This window comes from Nannobrachium achirus (genome assembly GCF_963921795.1).
Source record: "Nannobrachium achirus genome assembly, chromosome: 13".
Classification (NCBI taxonomy): Eukaryota; Metazoa; Chordata; class Actinopteri; order Myctophiformes; family Myctophidae; genus Nannobrachium; species Nannobrachium achirus.
In genome coordinates, this window is record NC_137833.1 from 757,962 (window position 1) to 781,235 (window position 23,274).

A 23,274-nucleotide genomic window follows, 5' to 3' on the forward strand; every position below is an offset into this window, starting at 1 on the left:
GCCGTTGGGCAAGTACAGGTCATGTTCTACTTTCCTCAGGTCATGGCCACTTGCCCTCATAATCATAAAATTGTAAAATTTAAATTACCGTTCATTTTAACGTATTTGTTATCTTCTACTTGCAGTGATGTTGCTAGGTTTTAATGTAATGGGTCCAGGGACCCACAGGTGGTCATTCAAATGGGTCCCAGAAAAAAACTTGTATGGTTCCCCAATAAAATGTTTTTGAGAGATGTGAGCTTGTAGATCGACTATTTTCAAAATGTGCCTCTTGCTTAGATTATTTGCCTAATCTTTGTTTTTATAGTATAGTTTGTTGATTACTTTTAATGAGGTAATTAATGGTATTCTTTTCTTTCCTTTGTTGAGGTATTAAAAAGGTCTTATTAAGACCTTAAATTATGACTTCATGGTCATCTGGGGACCCTCCCAAAATCATCTGGGGACCTCTGGGGGGGGGGGGGGGGGGGGGGGGTCGGCCCACAGTTTGACAACAACCCTTGGAAGGGGGAAGAGAATGTAGGCTACTTAGTCCATGGGCCATACGAGATGTCACTCTCCCAAAGGTGGCAAAGGTTAACATTTTTGAAAACGTTAACCTGTAGATTATATTTTGGTATGATAACCCTTTCTGAGACACAGCTACATTGGTGTTATCAGCCGCTGCAGTTGGTGTCCCATTAACTTTAGCTGTGTCTCAGAAAGGGTTATCATACCAAAATATAATCTACAGATAAAGAGCTTTTCAAAAATGCATAGTAACCTTTGCTACCTTTCTGAGAGCGACATATTGTATGGCCCATGGACTAACTGTAGTAGATGGAAGTGGAGCAGAGATATCTAGTTTAAAGAAAAGTAGATGTTTGCTCAAGTGTTTATTGCTCTGGTGTTTACTGTTTATAAACTGGGATTATCTTTGGAATGACTTATACTTGCGTCGCACCGTGAATAACGATCTGAAAACAGCGTGTCGCGCGTCACAGCGGTGCCGACTATCGCATGCGGCTCGCTGCTAGCTTTGCTGCGCAGGTCGCTGCAAGCAGAGAGAGACATACGACACGCTGCGGCAGACCTTCTCTGGAGAGAAGGATAATTAATAGGGATGTGGTATCGGTACTCGCAGTATCTGTACTCCATACCAGCCTATTTTTCTGTACTCGTACTCGTCCGATATTGCTCACGGCAGCGCCAGATAACATTTTGTTTCATAAATATGTTGGTAACAACATATCAAAAGTCCTATGACACAGTTTTGTGTGTGTTAGTTCAACTAATGAACAGTGTTTTCACCTTCTCTCACTCTAGGCATGACAACATGATTATTTAAAGCATTTTATTTTGGAGCGCCACACACTATTTAGGCACTTGTACAGAAACTTAACTTACAGTATCGGTATTCGCTAGTTCGGCAAGTACTCAAATTACGTACTCGTACTTGGTCAGCAAAAAAGTGGTATCGGGACATCCCTAATAATTAATCCTGCAAACGGATTCACGTTGATGTTTTGCGCAAATGGAACCCGCTGATTTATAACTAGTTGCAGCTGCGGTGCTCATCATGTCTTCAGCTGCATGAAGTGAGCTTGTAGATCAGCAGTTTTCAGCGGAGCTCACGGCAGTAGGGCAACCGTTAGTGTCAATCACTCGCCTTGATTACGGTAAGCATGAAACAAAATACAACATAGTAGACATTTCAGAACTTCAGTACAAACTATTCCTCGCAAGATAAAGTGAAATGAAGTTCTAATTGTAGACTTGGTTCCGCAAGGCTGGGTCTAGTAATTAACCAGAACAAGGGTCTAGTAATTAACCAGAACAAGACTGGGTCTAGTAATTAACCAGAACAAGACTGGGTCTAGTAATTAACCAGAACAAGACTGGGTCTAGTAATTAACCAGAACAAGACTGGGTCTAGTAATTAACCAGAACAAGGCTGGGTCTAGTAATTAACCAGAACAAGACTGGGTCTAGTAATTAACCAGAACAAGGGTCTAGTAATTAACCAGAACAAGGGTCTAGTAATTAACCAGAACAAGGGTCTAGTAATTAACCAGAACAAGGGTCTAGTAATTAACCAGAACAAGGGTCTAGTAATTAACCAGAACAAGACTGGGTCTAGTAATTAACCAGAACAAGGGTCTAGTAATTAACCAGAACAAGGCTGGGTCTAGTAATTAACCAGAACAAGGCTGGGTCTAGTAATTAACCAGAACAATGGTCTAGTAATTAACCAGAACAAGGGTCTAGTAATTAACCAGAACAAGGGTCTAGTAATTAACCAGAACAAGGCTGGGTCTAGTAATTAACCAGAACAAGGGTCTAGTAATTAACCAGAACAAGGCTGGGTCTAGTAATTAACCAGAACAAGGGTCTAGTAATTAACCAGAACAAGACTGGGTCTAGTAATTAACCAGAACAAGGGTCTAGTAATTAACCAGAACAAGACTGGGTCTAGTAATTAACCAGAACAAGGCTGGGTCTAGTAATTAACCAGAACAAGGCTGGGGTCTAGTAATTAACCAGAACAAGGCTGGGGTCTAGTAATTAACTCACTTACTGCAAATTAAAAATGCCCTCGAGTGGCATTAGTGCCAGCCCTCTCCATAGACTTCCATGTAATTTGTAGTGCACAGATCATGCACACCCATGCACAGATCATGCACCATGTTTGTGCAGGCTGTTCACAGCTTTCAAACAAAAAAAAAAGATTGGAAATCCGTTCAGGCATTCTTGAGATAATAGCCATTATGTTTTACATGTTATGTAAACAAAGATGGCTGCCCTGTATAAAGATGGGGTTGTATGGGGGTGGAACATGCAAAATCGCGATTGAAATCATGTTTACTAGATTTAATGGGGTCCAAAAAAAAAAAAAAAAAAAAAAAAAAAAGTTTTTTTTCTAAGTAAAAGTCGCCCAAAGTCGCTTGGCAGGGAAGCCCATAGTGAGAAAGTTGCTCTAAAAGTCGCCTGGCACTGTATGAGTTAACCAGAACACAGGCCAGTAGGGAACACATTTATGTAGCAAGCAACATATTTGTTTTTGTAATCTTTTAATAATATTTGATGTTTTTCAGAAAACTTAGGTCAGGGCAGGCCTAAATGGGTTAAGTAACTAATGAAGTTACTTGGTTAAGTAACTAATGAAGTTACTTGGTTAAGTAACTAATGAAGTTACTTGGGTCCATTCTGCTCAGACAGAGTGCATGTTGGGTTAGGGTTAGGGTCAGACAGAGTGCATGTTGGCTCAATGGGAACACTCTGCTACACCAGTGGGTCTCAAAGTGTGGTCCAGGGACCCTTGTGGGTCCTTGAGGGGTTCCAAATGGGTGTGTAACTCTGAGAGTGTACAAATGGAACCAAATGGACCCTTAAAAACACCTCACATCCTCAATGGAATGTGTTTTAGATCTGCTTTGTTTGGTGAGCGTGGAGATGGATTTATCGTGCAATTATCCTCCGTCATGCACTGGAATCAATTCACCTCTTATTTGCAGAGCTGCATATCTGGTACCACTTAAACCCTCTATGATATGATATGATATGATAGGATAGGATAGGATATGATGTGATATGATGTGATATGATATGATATGATATGATATAGTACGTTATTGTCAGTTCACACTAGGGGTGGGGCGGTATCGACATTTTGTTATCGCGGTTACCGTCTTCCCATTTACCGCCGGTATTGCGGTAATTACCGCACCCCCGTATCTATCAATTAAGGTTCGGCGATAAGCCAAAATATTCCAATCATCTGCCCAGAATTTGCCACTCCACAGCCCGAGTTATACATCCCCGTACACTGTACGGGGATGTATAACTCGGGCTGTGCTGTACGGCGTACAGCACAGCGGGTCTGGCTTTGAAAGGAGCAGATCTACAAGCTCACAACACGTCTGTGTCCGTATGAATAAAAAAGAAACTGCCACAAGGTATGTATAAACATACTTGTGTCGTGTGGATAATGGAGAAAGTTTAATGCCGCTGCCTGCTACGAGACAGCTGCTTCAGTCAGTGTCCAGTGGGGATTTCTCTGTCTCCGTGTGACGGCAAAACCTAGGGTCTAGCGTTAGTTTCATTTTCGATGAAAATGAAACTGATGGCCCATTAAGCTTCCAAGCATGTGGCACGCGGCCCAGAGCAGAGCGGCATGGAACGCATGCGGTCCTTGCTTCTCCCCCGTTTTAAAACTCGCTCGTTCTCAATAAAGAATTTCCTCTTTATTGTCTTTTTTGACCGCGGTAAGGAACCTGACACCGCGGTAGGACGCGGTATACCGCGGTACGGCGGTTACCGTCCCCAACCCTAGTTCACACTGAAATGTATCTTGCGACACAGCAGCCATGTATGCGGTGAAAAAAAAAACATCACAAGGATGCAACTGGGACGTATTATCAGTGATGTAGCCTGGGGTCGACGGGTGTTTCGGGTCTCGCAACATCATACACCCTCGCCCAGGTGACCCAGCCGGGGTTGATCAAGTCCCGACTTACGTCCCAGTAGCTATCCACGATCAGTCCTATTAGGGAAAGACAGGGTCACTCAATGTGCTGCACCGGAACTACTCTGCCGGGATTGGGGGTACTATTCTGGCGCGTGGAAGAACTAGGCTCTATGGGTTGACTCCTGGCCGGGCTCCTCCTACGTCTCACCAGGTCCTCTCCTGCTCTCACCAGGTTCAGAACCTGTGCGTTGCACCAGACCCCAATCCAAACATTCCATTCAGCTGCTGCAGGTGGTTTGGCCGCAAGGGTTGGCTGGTGGTAGTACTGCAAGCTCCACCCTGGCAAGCTGGCGCTGCAGGCTCTGCTTGAGGCTTGAATGGCCCTCCTAAAGACCTCACCGTGGATTTGTTGGGCTTCTTCCTCACGGAAGACACATATGCGAAACATATATACAAACATTTGACACAGGGAACATAAACAAGACAGGTTTACATACATACCTCTGGCCAAACTCCTGATTAAGCCTTAAAGTCGACTGATGGACAAAAGGACCTTTTTAGTCTGACCTTATTGTATATCTGGAACACCGTATCTCCTTCCTGAAGGCAGCAGCCTATATTCTCTATGCAACACATGGCTACTGTTAGATGTAATATTTCTATATTCTCTATGCAACACATGGCTACTATTAGAGGTAATATTTCTATATTCTCTATGCAACACATGGCTAATATTTCTATATTCTCTATGCAACACATGGCTACTGTTCGAGGTAATATTTCTATATTCTCTATGCAACACATGGCTACTATTAGAGGTAATATTTATATATTCTCTATGCAACACATGGCTACTATTAGAGGTAATATTTCTATATTCTCTATGCAACACATGGCTACTGTTCGAGGTAATATTTCTATATTCTCTATGCAACACATGGCTACTATTAGAGGTAATATTTATATATTCTCTATGCAACACATGGCTACTGTTAGAGGTAATATTTCTATATTCTCTATGCAACACATGGCTACTGTTAGAGGTAATATTTCTATATTGTCTATGCAACACATGGCTACTATTAGAGGTAATATTTCTATATTCTCTATGCAACACATGGCTACTGTTAGAGGTAATATTTCTATATTGTCTATGCAACACATGGCTACTGTTAGAGGTAATATTTCTATATTCTCTATGCAACACATGGCTACTGTTAAAGGTAATATTTCTATATTCTCTATGCAACACATGGCTACTATTAGAGGTAATATTTCTATATTCTCTATGCAACACATGGCTACTGTTAGAGGTAATATTTATATATTCTCTATGCAACACATGGCTACTGTTAGAGGTAATATTTCTATATTCTCTATGCAACACATGGCTACTGTTAGAGGTAATATTTCGTGCCAACCATAGAATGCTGTTATCATACGTAGTCGTATGTAGCCTCTGAAGTGGTTGTCCAACTATCTTTGAACAAATGTTCAGTTGTTGCAGCAGTTGTGACTTTAGGTCTGCAGACAAGCATCCATACCAGGTGGTTCTACAGTACTGAAGAACACTCATAATAACATCCATACCAGGTGGTTCTACAGTACTGAAGAACACTCATAATAACATCCATACCAGGTGGTTCTACAGTACTGAAGAACACTCATAATGACAGACGTGAAAAACATAAGAAGAATCTGTCTACTAGCACCAAATGATCTTAAATGGCGAAGGAAGTAGATTCTTTGCTTTGTTTTCTTACACACAGATTGATTCAATCTGATCTTTCCATGACAAAAGATGGTCTATTACTACTCCGAGGTATACGAACATACCTGGTTGATCTGTTCACCATGAATAGTAATGGGAGATCTGTGTGTATCTGGTGGTGCACCAAAAACAATCTCTTCTGTCTTTTTAGTGTTAAGTTTAGAATGTGTTGGTCTGGTTCGTCAGTACGTCATTCAGACAGACATTCCTCAGTACGACAGCTGTCAGTATAAAGGGTGAAGAGTATAGCTGAGCTTACACAACCTTGGGGGGCCCCGACATTAGTAGTTACTGCTGAGGAGAGGGTTCCGTTCACTTTCACCCTCTGTACCCTGTTGGTGAGAAAGGCAGCATACCAGTGTATTAAGTATGGATTCAGTTCCAACTGCACCATCTTTGACACATGTATATCAGACTGCATTATTAGACTGATTTAGGTGTTTTGTAATTAAAGGTGATACACCATGCATTTAAAAAGTATTTATGTCATATTGTTTATGTCCCAAAAACGTTTTTCAAAAGGTTTGAGGCTAAATTACCACTCCTGAATAGAGAGCCTCTCTCATTTTTGAATGGCTCTCAGAGCATTTCAGCTGCAGTACCACCTTTGGCCTGAACTGCGCTTGTGATGACGTCACTATCGGCAGATGACGTCACAATCGGCAGCAAATCTGGACAGCCTGTTTTGAGAACCCGTGGGATACTTTTAACCTTCGCCTTCTCAAAACCAGAGAAAGACACAACGGTCAGAAATGGGACTTTGTGAGGATAGAAGGTGCTAGTGGGACCCCAAAAAAAGGTTTTAAAATAGGAAAAGTGAAATTTCATGGTGTATCACAGCGTTTCCTTGGTTTTTCCAGGCAGTCTGGACTAGAATTGTTGCACGTCGCTCCACTGCAGAGGAGGACGAGGTGTCCAGCTTGGTCTATAGGTGTCTAGAGGTGTCCAGCTTGGTCTATAGGTGTATAGAGGTGTCTAGAGGTGTCCAGCTTTATATATCTGTGATTGTGACCATCAGGTCGCAGTTACTATCAAAACCTCCACCGTCTGTCTGTCTGTCTGTCTGTCTGTCTGTCTGTCTGTCTGTCACGTCACGTCACGTCACGTCACGTCACACTTTTGCCCTACTCATATCTCCGCCATCGTTGCCCCGATCCATGCCAAACTTTGCACACACACTCCTTGGCTGCCAAACCACAATCATTTCTCACATTCACCTCTTCTTGCACCACCATGAGGCAGATTCTTGCAAGACACATTGTTGGACACTGCTCCTACAGATTTTGCCCTAAAATCACGCAAAGCGGTACACAGTAGTTTAAAGTCATGTCATCAACATGGATCTGTCCCATTTCCCATATTCCCTCCTGATTGGCTACCATTGCCTGACGGTCGCTTATCTCCCGATTAGGGAGTCTTACTGGTGGGCAAGTTCTGTGCTGGGTGTTTGTTGCGTCCTGTGTCTGTGTATACTGTGTATCAAATACTCACAGAGCAGTGTTCCTGGTGACATCACCATCAACAAGTGTGACCTGATATCAATAACAGGGTGCACAAGTTGGCACCTCGACAGAGTAGGACATTAACAACTAGGACACTAGGACATTAACAACTAGGACACTAGGACATTAACAACTAGGACACTAGGACATTAACAACTAGGACACTAGGACATTAACAACTAGGACACTAGGACACTAACAACTAGGACACTAGGACACTAGGACATTAACAACTAGGACACTAGGACATTAACAACTAGGACACTAGGACATTAACAACTAGGACACTAGGACATTAACAACTAGGACACTAGGACATTAACAACTAGGACACTAGGACATTAACAACTAGGACACTAGGACATTAACAACTAGGACACTAGGACATTAACAACTAGGACACTAGGACATTAACAACTAGGAAACTAGGACCAGGGCATTAACAACTAGGACACTAGGACATTAACAACTAGGACACTAGGACATTAACAACTAGGACACTAGGACATTAACAACTAGGACACTAGGACATTAACAACTAGGACATTAACAACTAGGACACTAGGACATTAACAACTAGGACACTAGGACATTAACAACTAGGACACTAGGACATTAACAACTAGGACACTAGGACATTAACAACTAGGACACTACGACATTCACAACTAGGACACTAGGACATTAACAACTAGGACACTAGGACCTTCACAACTAGGACACTAGGACATTAACAACTAGGACACTAGGACATTAACAACTAGGACACTAGGACATTCACAACTAGGACACTAGGACCTTCACAACTAGGACACTAGGACATTAACAACTAGGACACTAGGACATTAACAACTAGGACACTAGGACATTCACAACTAGGACACTAGGACATTCACAACTAGGACACTAGGACATTAACAACTAGGACACTAGGACATTAACAACTAGGACACTAGGACCAGGGCACCTCGACAGACTGCAGTCTAGTTTCTTTTTTTAGTTCAAACATTTCATGGTTTTCTCATGTTTATCTTCTGCCCAGACGATCCTGTGTGTAAAGAGGAGGAGTCATCTGAGCAGCAGGAGAGACGCTCCAGTCTGGTCCACCAGGGGGCGCCAGAGAGCAGCTCCAGTCTGCTCCACCAGGGGGCGCCAGAACCTCCACACATCAAAGAGGAGCAGGAGGAGGTGATGAATATCGTTGAGACGATACAATGTCTCCACGACGTGCCTTTTCAGAGATATCCTACGGTATCAAAACTCAGCACAAAAAGAAAGGAAACTTGACTTCGGTCCATTATATCTCCCCTTTAACACTTTGCTAGCCCCGCCGCACTTAACCGTAGTTCCTTTTAAGGCTGAGGTAGCCGGCCGGATTTTTCCGGACTAGGTCATTAAAAATGAAATTAATGATAATTATAAAAAGAAAACGGTCGCCGGTCCTTCTCTGTGTCTTTAGGGATCCAATACTGTTCTGTTCTTTTGGTGTTCACCTTTGTTGCTTGGTGCATTGAATGATTGCACTCTCCCACAGTAAAAAAAACAACAAAAACAAAAACACATATTGGCATATATTATTACACTTTAAGACTTTACACTTTGTTTACTGACACCGAACAGGTGTCAGGGAAGCCCAGAAACAGAGTAAATAGCATTGCAAGCCATTTTTGCAAGCATTTGGTCGGCGCTACCCATACGTTAAGCTGTGTAGCTCATGCCTCGAATGCCTGATGCTTACAAGCTGTACCTCGTTGTAAAGGTGACGAATCAATGATAAAAATGATATAAAACACAATACAAATTGGTATTATTAAAGTGGAGATATAATGGACCGAAGTCAAGTTTCCTTTCTTTTTGTGCTGAGTTTTATATCGTGATACGATGAGGGAGAGTCTTATAAAACATCTTGTTGAATTGTTAATACAGAGATTCATTGCATAATTCATTTAAATCAGCATTTTGGTCTAAATCAGTAGTTCTCAAACGTTACAATGTCAAGATTTCCCCATTACTCTGACAGTATACAAATTAAACGGGTCCATTTGGTTTCATTTGTATACTGCCAGTTACATACTTGTAAGGTTCAATTTAGACCTCCCAAAAATATTGTAGTTTTAGGTTTTGTTATATAATATATAATATTATATAATATATAAGTTATAAAATAAGCATACAAACCAACATGAAAAAGAACCTTGATAAGATTGTGTATCGTGATACCACTTGGAAAAATATTGTGATTGATTGATTGATTGATTGAAAATTTTATTTGACAGAAATGGAGAACAGTACAAGTATAGTCAATACAATATAAATGTAGTACAGTACAAGTACAGTTAAACACCCTGCCTAAAAGGAACATCCCAAATAAGACCTTTTGCTGTCTTTTTTACGGTATTTAATTCATGGACATAATAAATAGCAAGCAAAGAAAACATTCAATAATATCGCAGTTATAAAAACACTATGTACATGATAGGGAAAACAAGGGGGTGGGGCTAAGGTAAGAGGGGGGGGGGGGCTCACTTCTGGCCTGTCTGTGGGAGAAGTGATAACTACCTCCTTCTCTGGCCTCCTGAAAGGTGAGTTTTCACCTGTCTATGGGAGAAGTGATAACTACCTCCTTCTCTGGCCTCCTGAAAGGTGAGTTTTCACCTGTCTATGGGAGAAGTGATAACTACCTCCTTCTCTGGCCTCCTGAAAGGTGAGTTTTCACCTGTCTATGGGAGAAGTGATAACTACCTCCTTCTCTGGCCTCATGAAAGGTGAGTTTTCACCTGTCTATGGGAGAAGTGATAACTACCTCCTTCTCTGGCCTCCTGAAAGGTGAGTTTTCAGGGCAGTTTTGAAGGATGCCAACGATCATGTTTTAAGGGAGGAAGTCAAGGAATTCCACACCTGGGTGTCAGTGTTGTAGAAGGAGAATTTACCCATATTTGTCTTATGGGTTTGTGTTATCGTGATATCGTATTTCCCCCCCAGGAGGAGATCGTTCTTCTCAGACCAGAGGAGGAGGAGGAAGACGACGGCCAGACGATGACAGTAACGATGAAAAGTGAAGACGAGGAAGATTACGACGACGACGGAGAGACGGAGCCTCAGGCCGGCCCCTCCACTGAACACATGAAAACACAGGCCTACGTAGACTACTGGCTTCCATCGCAGGCGACCACCAGCAGCTCCGAGCAGCTCCCAGCCTCACAGCACCGTCCAGAGTCTGACACCGAGGACAGCGACGAGTGGGAGACCAGGGAAGCCTTGAACCTGTCTTTGAACAGCAGCGGTCGGCCCCTCGGCGACGCAAAAGATACCAAAGTGCCGTCGAACGCTGGGAAGAAAAGCTTTAGCTGTACGGTCTGTGGCAAGCTGTTCACGCAGAGCGGACACCTGAAGACGCACACCATGACGCACACGGGGGAAAAGCCCTTCACTTGTACAGTTTGTGGAAAAGGCTTCGGCCAAACCGTTCACCTGAAGTCTCACATGAGGACGCACACGGGAGAAAAACCTTTCACTTGCATGATTTGCAGTAAAAGCTGCAGTCGGATGGACACCTTGAAGCAGCACATGCGCACGCATACGGGCGAGAAGCCCTTCACCTGCTCAGTGTGTGGCAAAGGCTGCAGTCAGATGAGCAGCTTAAAGCAACACATGCGGACGCATACGGGGGAAAAACCCTTTAGGTGTTCGGTTTGTGGCAAAGGCTGTGGTCTTATGCGGGATCTGAAAGAACACATGAGAACCCATACAGGGGAGAAGCCCTTCACTTGTACGGTTTGTGAACAAAGGTTCAGTAAAGGTGATCTCCTGAAGAGACACATGAGAACGCACACCGGGGAGAAACCCTTTACTTGTGCAGTTTGTGGCAAAGGCTGCGGTCGCATCGACAACCTGAAAACACACATGAAGACGCATACAGGGGGGAAGACCCTTTAGTGTTTATGTTTTTACTAGACATTTTGATTTAGTTTTAGTGTTTTGAATAATGACCCTTTTAAGTTTTAGGTTTTATATTTTTTTGTCATCTGAAATATTCTGGTTTTAGACTCGTTTTAGCTGACAAAATGTCATATTTTGTCAAGTAAATCTATGGTTAATTTGGTCTACTCTAATGCATTGTCTTGTCAAGCAATGTACATTGAATGTACAATTATTGTACATTCTTATATTTAGTGCATATGTGTTTTTCCCCCTTTGTTTTATTCATGTTTAGTTCTCGTTTGTGATACAAGATTGTTGACTAACAATTTTTATTACATTTTTTATCATAGTCTTAGTCAACATAATTAACTTGAATTGGTCTTTTGGTCAAACTACACATTCACATTCATACCGGGCAGAACCAGGACACATACTTTAGTTTGTTTGTTTGATTGATCTGAGTGGACACATGATTTCACAGGTCCTTCAGTCATGGTGTAGGGAAGGGTGGGTTCCGTGATGCCAGGGTGGGTTCCATGATGCCAGGGTGAGTTCCGTGATGCCAGGCCATGGGTGGCGCAGAATGATCTGATTTGGAATTCATCAATATAACTTCCAGAGATGTTGCTAGGTTTAGAACAAAATGGCGTATGTGCATATAGCCAATGACAGCGACACCTCACAGATATAGTGGAGGAACCCTCCTCCCCCCCCCCCCCCCCCTGAGGTAGACAACATAGTTTTTTCATATCTTTAGGATGTCCCCTTCATGAAATGGATTGTCCAGAGTTTTGCCCAGGGGCCGCATGTGGCCCCTGGGCCGCCAGTTGCCCATTTATGGTCTACAGGTAGTGTCCCTACATCCATTTATGGTCTACAGGTAGTGTCCCTACATCCATTTATGGTCTACAGGTAGTGTCCCTAAATCCCAGAACATTTATGGTCTTCAGGTAGTGTCCCTACATCCATTTATGGTCTACAGGTAGTGTCCCTACATCCATTTATGGTCTACAGGTAGTGTCCCTACATCCATTTATGGTCTACAGGTAGTGTCCCTACATCCATTTATGGTCTTCAGGTAGTGTCCCTACATCCATTTATGGTCTTCAGGTAGTGTCCCTACATCCATTTATGGTCTACAGGTAGTGTCCCTACATCCATTTATGGTCTACAGGTAGTGTCCCTACATCCATTTATGGTCTACAGGTAGTGTCCCTACATCAATTTATGGTCTTCAGGTAGGTGTCCCTACATCCATTTATGGTCTACAGGTAGTGCCCCTACATCCATTTATGGTCTACAGGTAGTGTCCCTACATCCCAGAACATTTATGGTCTACAGGTAGTGTCCCTACATCCATTTATGGTCTACAGGTAGTGTCTCTACATCCCAGAACATTTATGGTCTACAGGTAGTGTCCCTACATCCCAGAACATTTATGGTCTACAGGTAGTGTCCCTACATCCCAGAACATTTATGGTCTACAGGTAGTGTCCCTACATCCATTTATGGTCTTCAGGTAGTGTCCCTACATCCATGTATGGTCTACAGGTAGTGTCCCTACATCCCAGAACATTTATGGTCTACAGGTAGTGTCCCTACATCCCAGAACATTTATGGTCTACAGGTAGTGTCCCTACATCCCAGAACATTTATGGTCTACAGGTAGTGTCCCTACATCCATTTATGGTCTTCAGGTAGTGTCCCTACATCCATTTATGGTCTACAGGTAGTGTCCCTACATCCCAGAACATTTATGGTCTTCAGGTAGTGTCCCTACATCCCAGAACATTTATGGTCTACAGGTAGTGTCCCTACATCCATTTATGGTCTACAGGTAGTGTCCCTACATCCCAGAACATTTATGGTCTACAGGTAGTGTCCCTACATCCATTTATGGTCTACAGGTAGTGTCCCTACATCCATTTATGGTTTTCAGGTAGTGTCCCTACATCCCAGAACATTTATGGTCTACAGGTAGTGTCCCTACATCCATTTATGGTCTACAGGTAGTCTCCCTACATCCCAGAACATTTATGGTCTACAGGTAGTGTCCCTACATCCATTTATGGTCTACAGGTAGTGTCCCTACATCCATTTATGGTCTACAGGTAGTGTCCCTACATCCATTTATGGTTTTCAGGTAGTGTCCCTACATCCCAGAACATTTATGGTCTACAGGTAGTGTCCCTACATCCATTTATGGTTTACAGGTAGTGTCCCTACATCCATTTATGGTCTACAGGTAGTGTCCCTACATCCATTTATGGTCTACAGGTAGTGTCCCTACATCCATTTATGGTCTACAGGTAGTGTCCCTACATCCATTTATGGTCTACAGGTAGTGTCCCTACATCCCAGAACATTTATGGTCTACAGGTAGTGTCCCTACATCCCAGAACAATCAGAATGCAACAATGTGCTTCTATTTTGAATCAGCAGCCTTTCTATAGGCAGAAATTACGTTTCTAAGACAAAGTTTGTTATATTAATACTGTAATAATGGCTACAAATACAACCCAATTGGGTATATGCACATACGCCATTTTGTTCTACTTCCGAGTGTCTTTCGACTTCCTTCACAGGTGGTACTGATGATACTAATGAAGGCTCTGTTCCATTCTGCTCAGACAGAGTCAGGGTGCTGATATTGTGCATGTTGGCTCACTGGAAACACTCTGCTACACCAGTGGGTCTCAAAGTGTCCTTGAGTGGGTTCCAAATGTCCCCATACAGGTGTGTAACTCTGACTGTGTACAAATGGAATCAAATGGACCCACAAGGGTCCATTTGATTCCATTTGTACAGAGTTATGGGGGTCCTTGAAATTAAAGAACCACTGTACAATAAATCAAACAGAGCCTTAATTAGTATCATCAGTAACACCTGTGGAGGAAGTCGAAAGACACCCGGAAGTAGAACAAAATGGCGTATGTGCATATACAGCAGTATGTTTACACACATCATTCTCATAGAGCATCTACGGATGGTTCTCAGGTAGGCCTAATTATCTTCACCTCAAAAGCAGCAAAACTATTGTTCTAAGCAGAATGGTAGTCAGACCTACATTATGTAGTAGGCCTACATGCAGTAGAATGCACTACATTATGTAGTAGGCCTACATGCAGTAGAATGCACTACATTATGTAGTAGGCCTACATGCAGTAGAAAACACTACATTTTGTGCGCCATTCTTAATGCCAAATAATCAATCAGCAGCGTTTTCTCATTTTCATGTATTTACCGTAGTTTCTTTCTTTTTCAACAACAAATATTTTGAGCTGTGAGGGAGACTGACCAGTTTTGTCATGTAAACATCCACTTCCAACCCTTCCCAACTGGATTCCACAGAGGAGGTTTGGGGACATTCATGATTGTGGCTCTAAATAACACTTTTCTACATGGCCTGTTGAACCTCAATGGGAGGATGCAAGAATACAACAGAGCTCATCAAGACTGGAACCCTTGTCTTGTCTTGTCTTGTCTTGTCTTGTCTTGTCTTGTCTTGTCTTGTCTTGTCCTGTCCTGTCCTGTCCCTTCACCTTCTTGTTTTGGCCATAGAGAATGAGGGCAGATTACTGACAAAGAAACACAGGTTTAAAAAAAACCTTAGAAGGATTCAAAAGACATTTATAGAATCGGATCAAAATGGGGTCAAAATTCGAATTTTCATGATTTTTCAAAAATAGCAGATCTACAAGCTCGCAGCTGTGAGCTTGTATATCTGCTATGTTTGCTATAATTCTGGGCCTAAATGGGTTAATAGTTATATAGATAATATATACCATCATACTATTTGTATTACTATAACATAAATAGTAAGACGGAATTCAATTAATCTATTGACCAGCCATTGACCAATCGATACACAGCCCATTCCAACTCATAAAATCTCCTGACAAAATGACGTCATAATTTGGGAGATCACAGCTTTGTATCCACTGGCCAGCTTTGCAAGCAAGCTGGTAAAATTGGCCAGTCTCCCTCACACTATAGAAAATAGTTGTTGATTTGAAAATATTGAAAAAGAAATAAACGCAATAAATGAAAATGAGAAAAAGCTGCTGATTTATTATTTGGCATTAAGAATATTATGTATTCTACTGCATGTGCTTAACCCATGCTGCATTTTAAGTCTACCATAGACTGCTTATAGAACAATATTATTAATAAGTCTACCATAGACTGCTTATAGAACAATATTGTGCTGCTTTTGAGGTGAAGAGAATTTAGGCCTTTACCCGAGAACCACCCGTAGATTCCTAGACACATGATATCAAATTGTATTCAATGTTATGAAGCATTCATTTTGTTGTATTTGTAGGCATTATTACAGTATTAATAGATAATATTACAGTATTAATAGATAATATTACAGTATTAATAGATAACACTGTAATAATAGGATTACAATAAGCCTCATGATTGCATTAAAATAACTACGGACGTCCATTTCATGAATGTGTGTCATCTTTTCGACACCCAAACCCAACCCTTACCCTAACCTCCATGGGGTGAGTCACTAACCCTCACAACGCTCCTTTGTTGAAATGACCGTCGTTCGAAAGGGCGAGATTTCCACAGGTTTATCACCAGGATTACAGGGGAACATTTCCTTAGAGATGTAATTTCCGCCTACAGAAAGTCCTTTTATAAAAGGCTGCTGATTCAAAATAGAAACACATTTTTGCATTCTGATTGTTTTGGGATGTAGGGACACTGCCTGTATGAGGCATGAGGTAAAAACAACCAGCAGGGAGAAAATGATAAAGGATTGACATGGAACTCCATCTTTCAGGATAGGCGTTTTTTAGCCTATGTGATGAGTCCCTTCATGGATCAATTTCATGACTTTTGCAGTAAAAGCAAAACTCGGGACAATCAATTTCATGAAGGGGACATCCTAAAGATATGAAAAAACTATGTTGCGTTTTGTTCTACCCCGGGGAGGGGTATAGTCAACTTTTGGCCTTTTGTTTCCTCTACTAATACTAAAACAGGACTTTATAAACATAGACTGGATCAGTTTCTCTATTCATTACTTTATAAACATAGACTGGATCAGTTTCTCTATTCATGACTTTATAAACATAGACTGGATCAGTTTCTCTATTCATGACTTTATAAACATAGACTGGATCAGTTTCTCTATTCATGACTTTATAAACATAGACTGGATCAGTTTCTCTATTCATTACTTTATAAACATAGACTGGATCAGTTTCTCTATTCATTACTTTATAAACATAGACTGGATCAGTTTCTCTATTCATTCTCATTATCTTCTGTATGAATATATTTTGTTTGATGACTAGCAAACACTTGTTTTTTTTATATTTTTTCACAGGTCATAGGTTGAATAATGTGAACATCAGAGTCTATATTATATATATTGTCTATATCTATATTCACTATTGTTATGATTTAAAAAGAAAAAAACATGTTCAATATGAGCTTAATGAAGCTGTCTGATGTGTTGTTTGGAATGTCTAGTCATCATGGTCCATATTTGATGAGGCACACAACCCTAACCCTTGTTTAAGTTCTAATTATTTTGAGGTTTGACTATCCACGGCTTTCCAACGCCCCATAGTGCATTGCGCAGACGTTGTACCGAGCTTCCGGCGCCGCAGCCGAGTGTGATTTACAAGCTCAGTGTGGTCCAAATAATCTCCAGTAAACTCCTGCGGAAAGAGGTGGATAAATGACTGCACATAGCAACGTAACAGCATAAACTGTATGTTAAATTTTTTTTTGCAATAAAACGTGTCAAGGAGTTTGCTCGCCTTTCTTTTCAAAACTCATTGTATATAATTATTTATTACCTGGCTTGGTTGAATGCTTGATTCTGATTGGTCGAGCACTGAAATCAGCGTTGAATTATAGGCGTATAATGACCGTTACGCTCTATAACTAACCGCTCCACTCTATAACAGACCGCTGCCTAATCAACGGCTCAGAACACCTGCTGCAGTCAAGCTGCACTGCGTGAATCTCTGTAACCAACATGTCAGCCATGTAAACAAACACACAGCGACATTTAGTTAAAATGTATTTTGGCAGGCATTGATGGCATGGTAATGAGTAATGACTGATATTGCGAGCTGAAAATAGCTCACAAGCTCACAAAGCGTCGCGCTGCGACGTGTTGTGAGCTTGTAGATCTGCTATTTTCAGCACGCAACACCTGAGAGCAATGAAACATAAAATGACTCTCTTCTCCACCAGTCCCTCCCTAACGTTTTAGTCTAGTTTTTATTTAAATTGTCAATATATTTAGTTTTAGTCATCAGAGCTTAGTCGACAAACATTTTTCGTAAGGAAATCAACACTGCTGTTATTTCTCCTGTGGTTCTGGTCTGAGGCCGAGGACCTGCCAGTCATGGTCTGAGGCCGAGGACCTGCCAGTCATGGTCTGAGGCCGAGGACCTGCCAGTCATGGAACCAACAGATATCCTCACAGGGACTCGGCCAATAGAACTTGTTTATGTAATTGCGGTGCAAACACTTAACTTTAACACTGCCAGTCATGGAAGTTAGCAAAAATTAGCATTTTTCGAAAAAAAAGTAGGGTTCCAGGGGTCGCACAGAAATGTGTCACACATCCACACGTCCGCCTCGATGAGCTATACACCATACTAAAAGATAGGCACTAACGGAAAATTAAGACTTAAAATCTATGTTTTGACGACATACTATTAGTCTTATGTAATTTTGGGGGTTTTGAAGACAATCTGAAAAAAATGAATTAATTTCATATCCACGCATTCGTCTCGAAGAGCTATACAACATACTATAAGATGCAGGGCCGGACTTAACATTGGGCAAGGGTGGGCACGTGCCCAGGGGCCTCAGGGAAGGGGGGGGGGGCCTAAAAAAACAACAACCCCATCTTTAAAACAGCCATGTTTGTTTACATTTCAAGAAAACATAATTGGCTGCTAGCTCATGAATGCCTGAACGGATTTCCATTCGGATTTTTTTGTTTGAAAGCTGTGAACAGTGTGCACACACGTGGTGCATGATCTAGGCATGGGCGTGCATGATCCGTGCACTATGAATTACATGGAAGTCTATGGAGAGGGAGGCGGTGTGGAACTTGGAAGCCATTTTGAAAAGACCCTGAATTAGTTAATTTAATGATGACATTTTAAAGTATTGCAATCCAAATAAAGTGATATTTGTGTTTTGTTACAGTATTTTGTTTTATTATTGAGAGCTTCTGCATTTGTCGAAAAAAGTAGGGTTCCAGGGGTCGCACAGCAATGTGTCACACATCCACAAGCTATACAACATACCAAAAGATAGGCACTATATAGCTCGTCGAGACGAACGTGTGGATGTGTGACACATTGCTGTGCGACCCCTAGAACACTACTTTTTGTCGACAAATGCAATCCTAGATTTTTCAAAGTGCGATAACTCGGAAACCAATAGGTTTTAAGCACCTGTCTCTTAGTATGTTGTATAGCTCTTTGAGACAAACGCGTGGATATGAAATGTGTTAATTCTTTTCAGATTGTCTTCAAAACCCCCAAAATTACATAAGGCTATAGTAAGGCGTCAAAACATAGATTTTATGTCTTAAATTTTCGATAGTGCCCATCTTGTGGTATGTTGTATAGCTCGTCAAGACGAACGCATGGATATGTGACACATTTCTGTGCGACCCCTGGAACCCTACTTTTTTTCGACAAATGCTAATGCTAACAAATGCTAATGGTAGATCTTTCAAAGTGCGATAACTCGGAAACCAATAGGTTTTAAGCGCCTGTCTCTTAGTATGTTGTATAGCTCTTCGAGACGAACGCGTGGATATGAAATTAATTCATTTTTTTTAGATTGTCTTCAAAACCCCCAAAATTACATAAGGCTATAGTAAGGCGTCAAAACATAGATTTTATGTCTTAAATTTCCGATTGTGTCTATCTTTTGGTATGTTGTATAGCTCGTCGAGACGAACGTTTGGATGTGTGACACATTGCTGTGCGACCCCTGGAACCCTACTTTTTGTCGACAAATGCAATCCTAGATTTGTCAAAGTGCGATAACTCGGAAACCAATAGGTTTTAAGCGCCTGTTTCTTAGTATGTTTTATAGCTCTTCGAGACGAACGGGTGGATATGAAATCAATTCATTTTTTTCAGATTGTCTTCAAAACCCCCCCAAAAAGTGCCAATCTTTTGGTATGTTGTATAGCTCGTCGAGACGAACGTGTGTATGTGTGACACATTGCTGTGTGACCCCTGGAACCCTACTTTTTTTTTCGACAAATGCTAATGCTAACAACTGCTAGATTTTTCAAAGTGCGATAACTCGGAAACCAATAGGTTTTAAGCGCCCGTCTTTTAGTATGTTGTATAGCTCTTCAAGACGAACGCGTGGATATGAAATGTATTCATTTTTTTTAGATTAACTTAAAAACCCCCAAAATTACATAAGACTATAATAGTAAGGCGTCAAAAGATAGATTTTGAGTCCAAAATTTTCGATAGTGCCAATCTTTTGGTATGTTGTATAGCTCGTCGAGACAAACGCGTGGATATGAAATGTATTCATTTTCTTTAGATTGACTTCAAAACCCCCAAAATTACATAAGACTATAATAGTAAGGCGTCAAAAGATAGATTTTAAGTCCAAAATTTTCGATAGTGCCAATCTTTATCTATTACGAACGTGTGTATGTGTGACACATTGCTGTGTGACCCCTGGAACCCTACTTTTTCTCGACAAATGCAATCCTAAATTTTTCAAAGTGCGATAACTCGGAAACCAATAGGTTTTAAGCGCCCGCCTTGTAGTATGTTGTATAGCTCTTCGAGACGAACGCGTGGATATGAAATGTATTCTTTTTTTTTAGATTGACTTAAAAAAAAACAAAATTACATAAGACTATAGGAAGGTGTCAAAACATAGATTTTAAGTCCAAAATTTTGGATAGTGCCAATCTTTTGGTATGTTGTATAGCTCGTCGAGACGAACGTGTGTATGTGTGACACATTGCTGTGTGACCCCTGGAACCCTACTTTTTTTTTTCGACAAATGCTAATGCTAACAAATGCTAACAACTGCTAGATTTTTCAAAGTGCGATAACTCGGAAACCAATAGGTTTTAAGCGCCTGTCTTTTAGTATGTTGTATAGCTCTTCAAGACGAACGCGTGGATATGAAATGTATTAATTTTCTTTAGATTGACTTCAAAACCCCCAAAATTATATAAGACTATAGTAAGGCGTCAAAAGATAGATTTTAAGTGCAAAATTTTCGATAGTGCCAATCTTTATGTCTGTTGTATAGCTCGTCGAGACGAACGTGTGTATGTGTGACACATTCCTGTGTGACCCCTGGAACCCTACTTTTTCTCGACAAATGCAATCCTAGAATTTTCAAAGTGCGATAACTCGGAAACCAATAGGTTTTAAGCGCCCGCCCTTTAGTATGTTGAATAGCTCTTCGAGACGAACGCGTGGATATGAAATGTATTCTTTTTTTTTAGATTGACTTCAAAACCCCCAAAATTACATAAGACTATAGTAAGGCGTCAAAACATAGATTTTAAGTCCAAAATTTCCGATAGTGCCAATCTTTTGGTATGTTGTATAGCTCGTCGAGACGAACGTGTGTATGTGTGACACATTGCTGTGTGACCCCTGGAACCCAATTTTTTTTCACGACAAATGCTAATGCTAACAAATGCTAATGCTAACAACTGCTAGATTTTTCAAAGTGCGATAACTCGGAAACCAATAGGTTTTAAGCGCCCGCCTTTAAGGATGTTGTATAGCTCTTCGAGACGAACGCGTGGATATGAAATGTATTCATTTTTTTCAGATTGACTTCAAAACCCCCAAAATTACATAAGACTATAGTAAGGCGTCAAAACATCGATTTTAAGTCCAAAATCTGCGATAGTGCCAATCTTTATGTATGTTATATAGCTCATCGAGACGAACGTGTGTATGTATGACACATTGCTGTGTGACCCCTGGAACCCTACTTTTTTTCGACAAATGCTAATGCTAACAAATACTAATGCTAACAACTGCTAGATTTTTCAAAGTGCGATAACTCGGAAACCAATAGGTTTTAAGCGCCCGTCTTTAAGTATGTTGTATAGCTCTTCAAGACGAACGCGTGGATATGAAATGTATTAATTTTCTTTAGATTGACTTCAAAACCCCCAAAATTACATAAGACTATAGTAAGGCGTCAAAAGATAGATTTTAAGTCCAAAATTTTCGATAGTGCCAATCTTTATGTATGTTGTATAGCTCGTCGAGACGAACGTGTGTATGTGTGACACATTGCTGTGTGACCCCTGGAACCCTACTTTTTCTCGACTAATGCAATCCTAAATTTTTCAAAGTGCGATAACTCGGAAACCAATAGGTTTTAAGCGCCCGCCTTTTAGTATGTTGTATAGCTCTTCGAGACGAACGCGTGGATATGAAATGTATTCTTTTTTTTAGATTGACTTAAAAAAAACCAAAATTACATAAGACTATAGGAAGGTGTCAAAACATAGATTTTAAGTCCAAAATTTTGGATAGTGCCAATCTTTTGGTATGTTGTATAGCTCGTCGAGACGAACGTGTGTATGTGTGACACATTGCTGTGTGACCCCTGGAACCCTACTTTTTTTCGACAAATGCTAATGCTAACAAATACCAATGCTAACAACTGCTAGATTTTTCAAAGTGCGATAACTCGGAAACCAATAGGTTTTAAGCGCCCGCCTTTTAGTATGTTGTATAGCTCTTCGAGACGAACGCGTGGATATGAAATGTATTCATTTTTTTTAGATTGACTTCAGTAAGGCGTCACATAGATTTTAAGTCCAAAATTTGCGATAGTGCCAATCTTTTGGTATGTTGTATAGCTCGTCGAGACGAACGTGTGTATGTGTGACACATTGCTGTGTGACCACTGGAACCCTACTTTTTTTTTCGACAAATGCTAATGCTAACAAATGCTAATGCTAACAACTGCTAGATTTTTCAAAGTGCGATAACTCGGAAACCAATAGGTTTTAAGCGCCCGTCTTTTAGTATGTTGTATAGCTCTTCAAGACGAACGCGTGGATATGAAATGTATTCATTTTTTTTAGATTGACTTCAAAACCCCCAAAATTACATAAGACTATATATAGTAAGGCGTCAAAACATAGATTTTAAGTCCAAAATTTTCGATAGTGCCAATCTTTATGTATGTTATATAGCTCGTCGAGACGAACGTGTGTATGTGTGACACATTGCTGTTTGACCCCTGGAACCCTACTTTTTTCGACAAATGCAATCCTAAATTGTTCAAAGTGCGATAACTCGGAAACCAATAGGTTTTAAGCGCCCGCCTTTTAGTATGTTGTATAGCTCTTCGAGACGAACGCGTGGATATGAAATGTATTCTTTTTTTTTAGATTGACTTAAAAAAAACCAAAATTACATAAGACTATAGGAAGGTGTCAAAACATAGATTTTAAGTCCAAAATTTTGGATAGTGCCAATCTTTTGGTATGTTGTATAGCTCGTCGAGACGAACGTGTGTATGTGTGACACATTGCTGTGTGACCCCTGGAACCCTACTTTTTTTTCGACAAATGCTAATGCTAACAAATGCTAACAACTGCTAGATTT

General features: G+C 40.9%; 1 protein-coding gene across 1 annotated transcript in view; it reads left to right on the forward strand.

Moving 5' to 3' along the window:
* The window catches only part of LOC308296728 (uncharacterized protein), a gene marked incomplete at both ends in the record, with an annotated part of 92,111 nt that overhangs the window by 16,354 nt on the left and 52,483 nt on the right, over positions 1-23,274 (forward strand). The window contains 3 exons of the mRNA XM_080740055.1: positions 8,763-8,908; positions 10,703-11,403; positions 12,123-12,188. Coding sequence (XP_080596181.1) covers positions 8,763-8,908; positions 10,703-11,403; positions 12,123-12,188 — 913 coding nt within the window. The remainder of the gene's footprint in view (positions 1-8,762; positions 8,909-10,702; positions 11,404-12,122; positions 12,189-23,274) is intronic.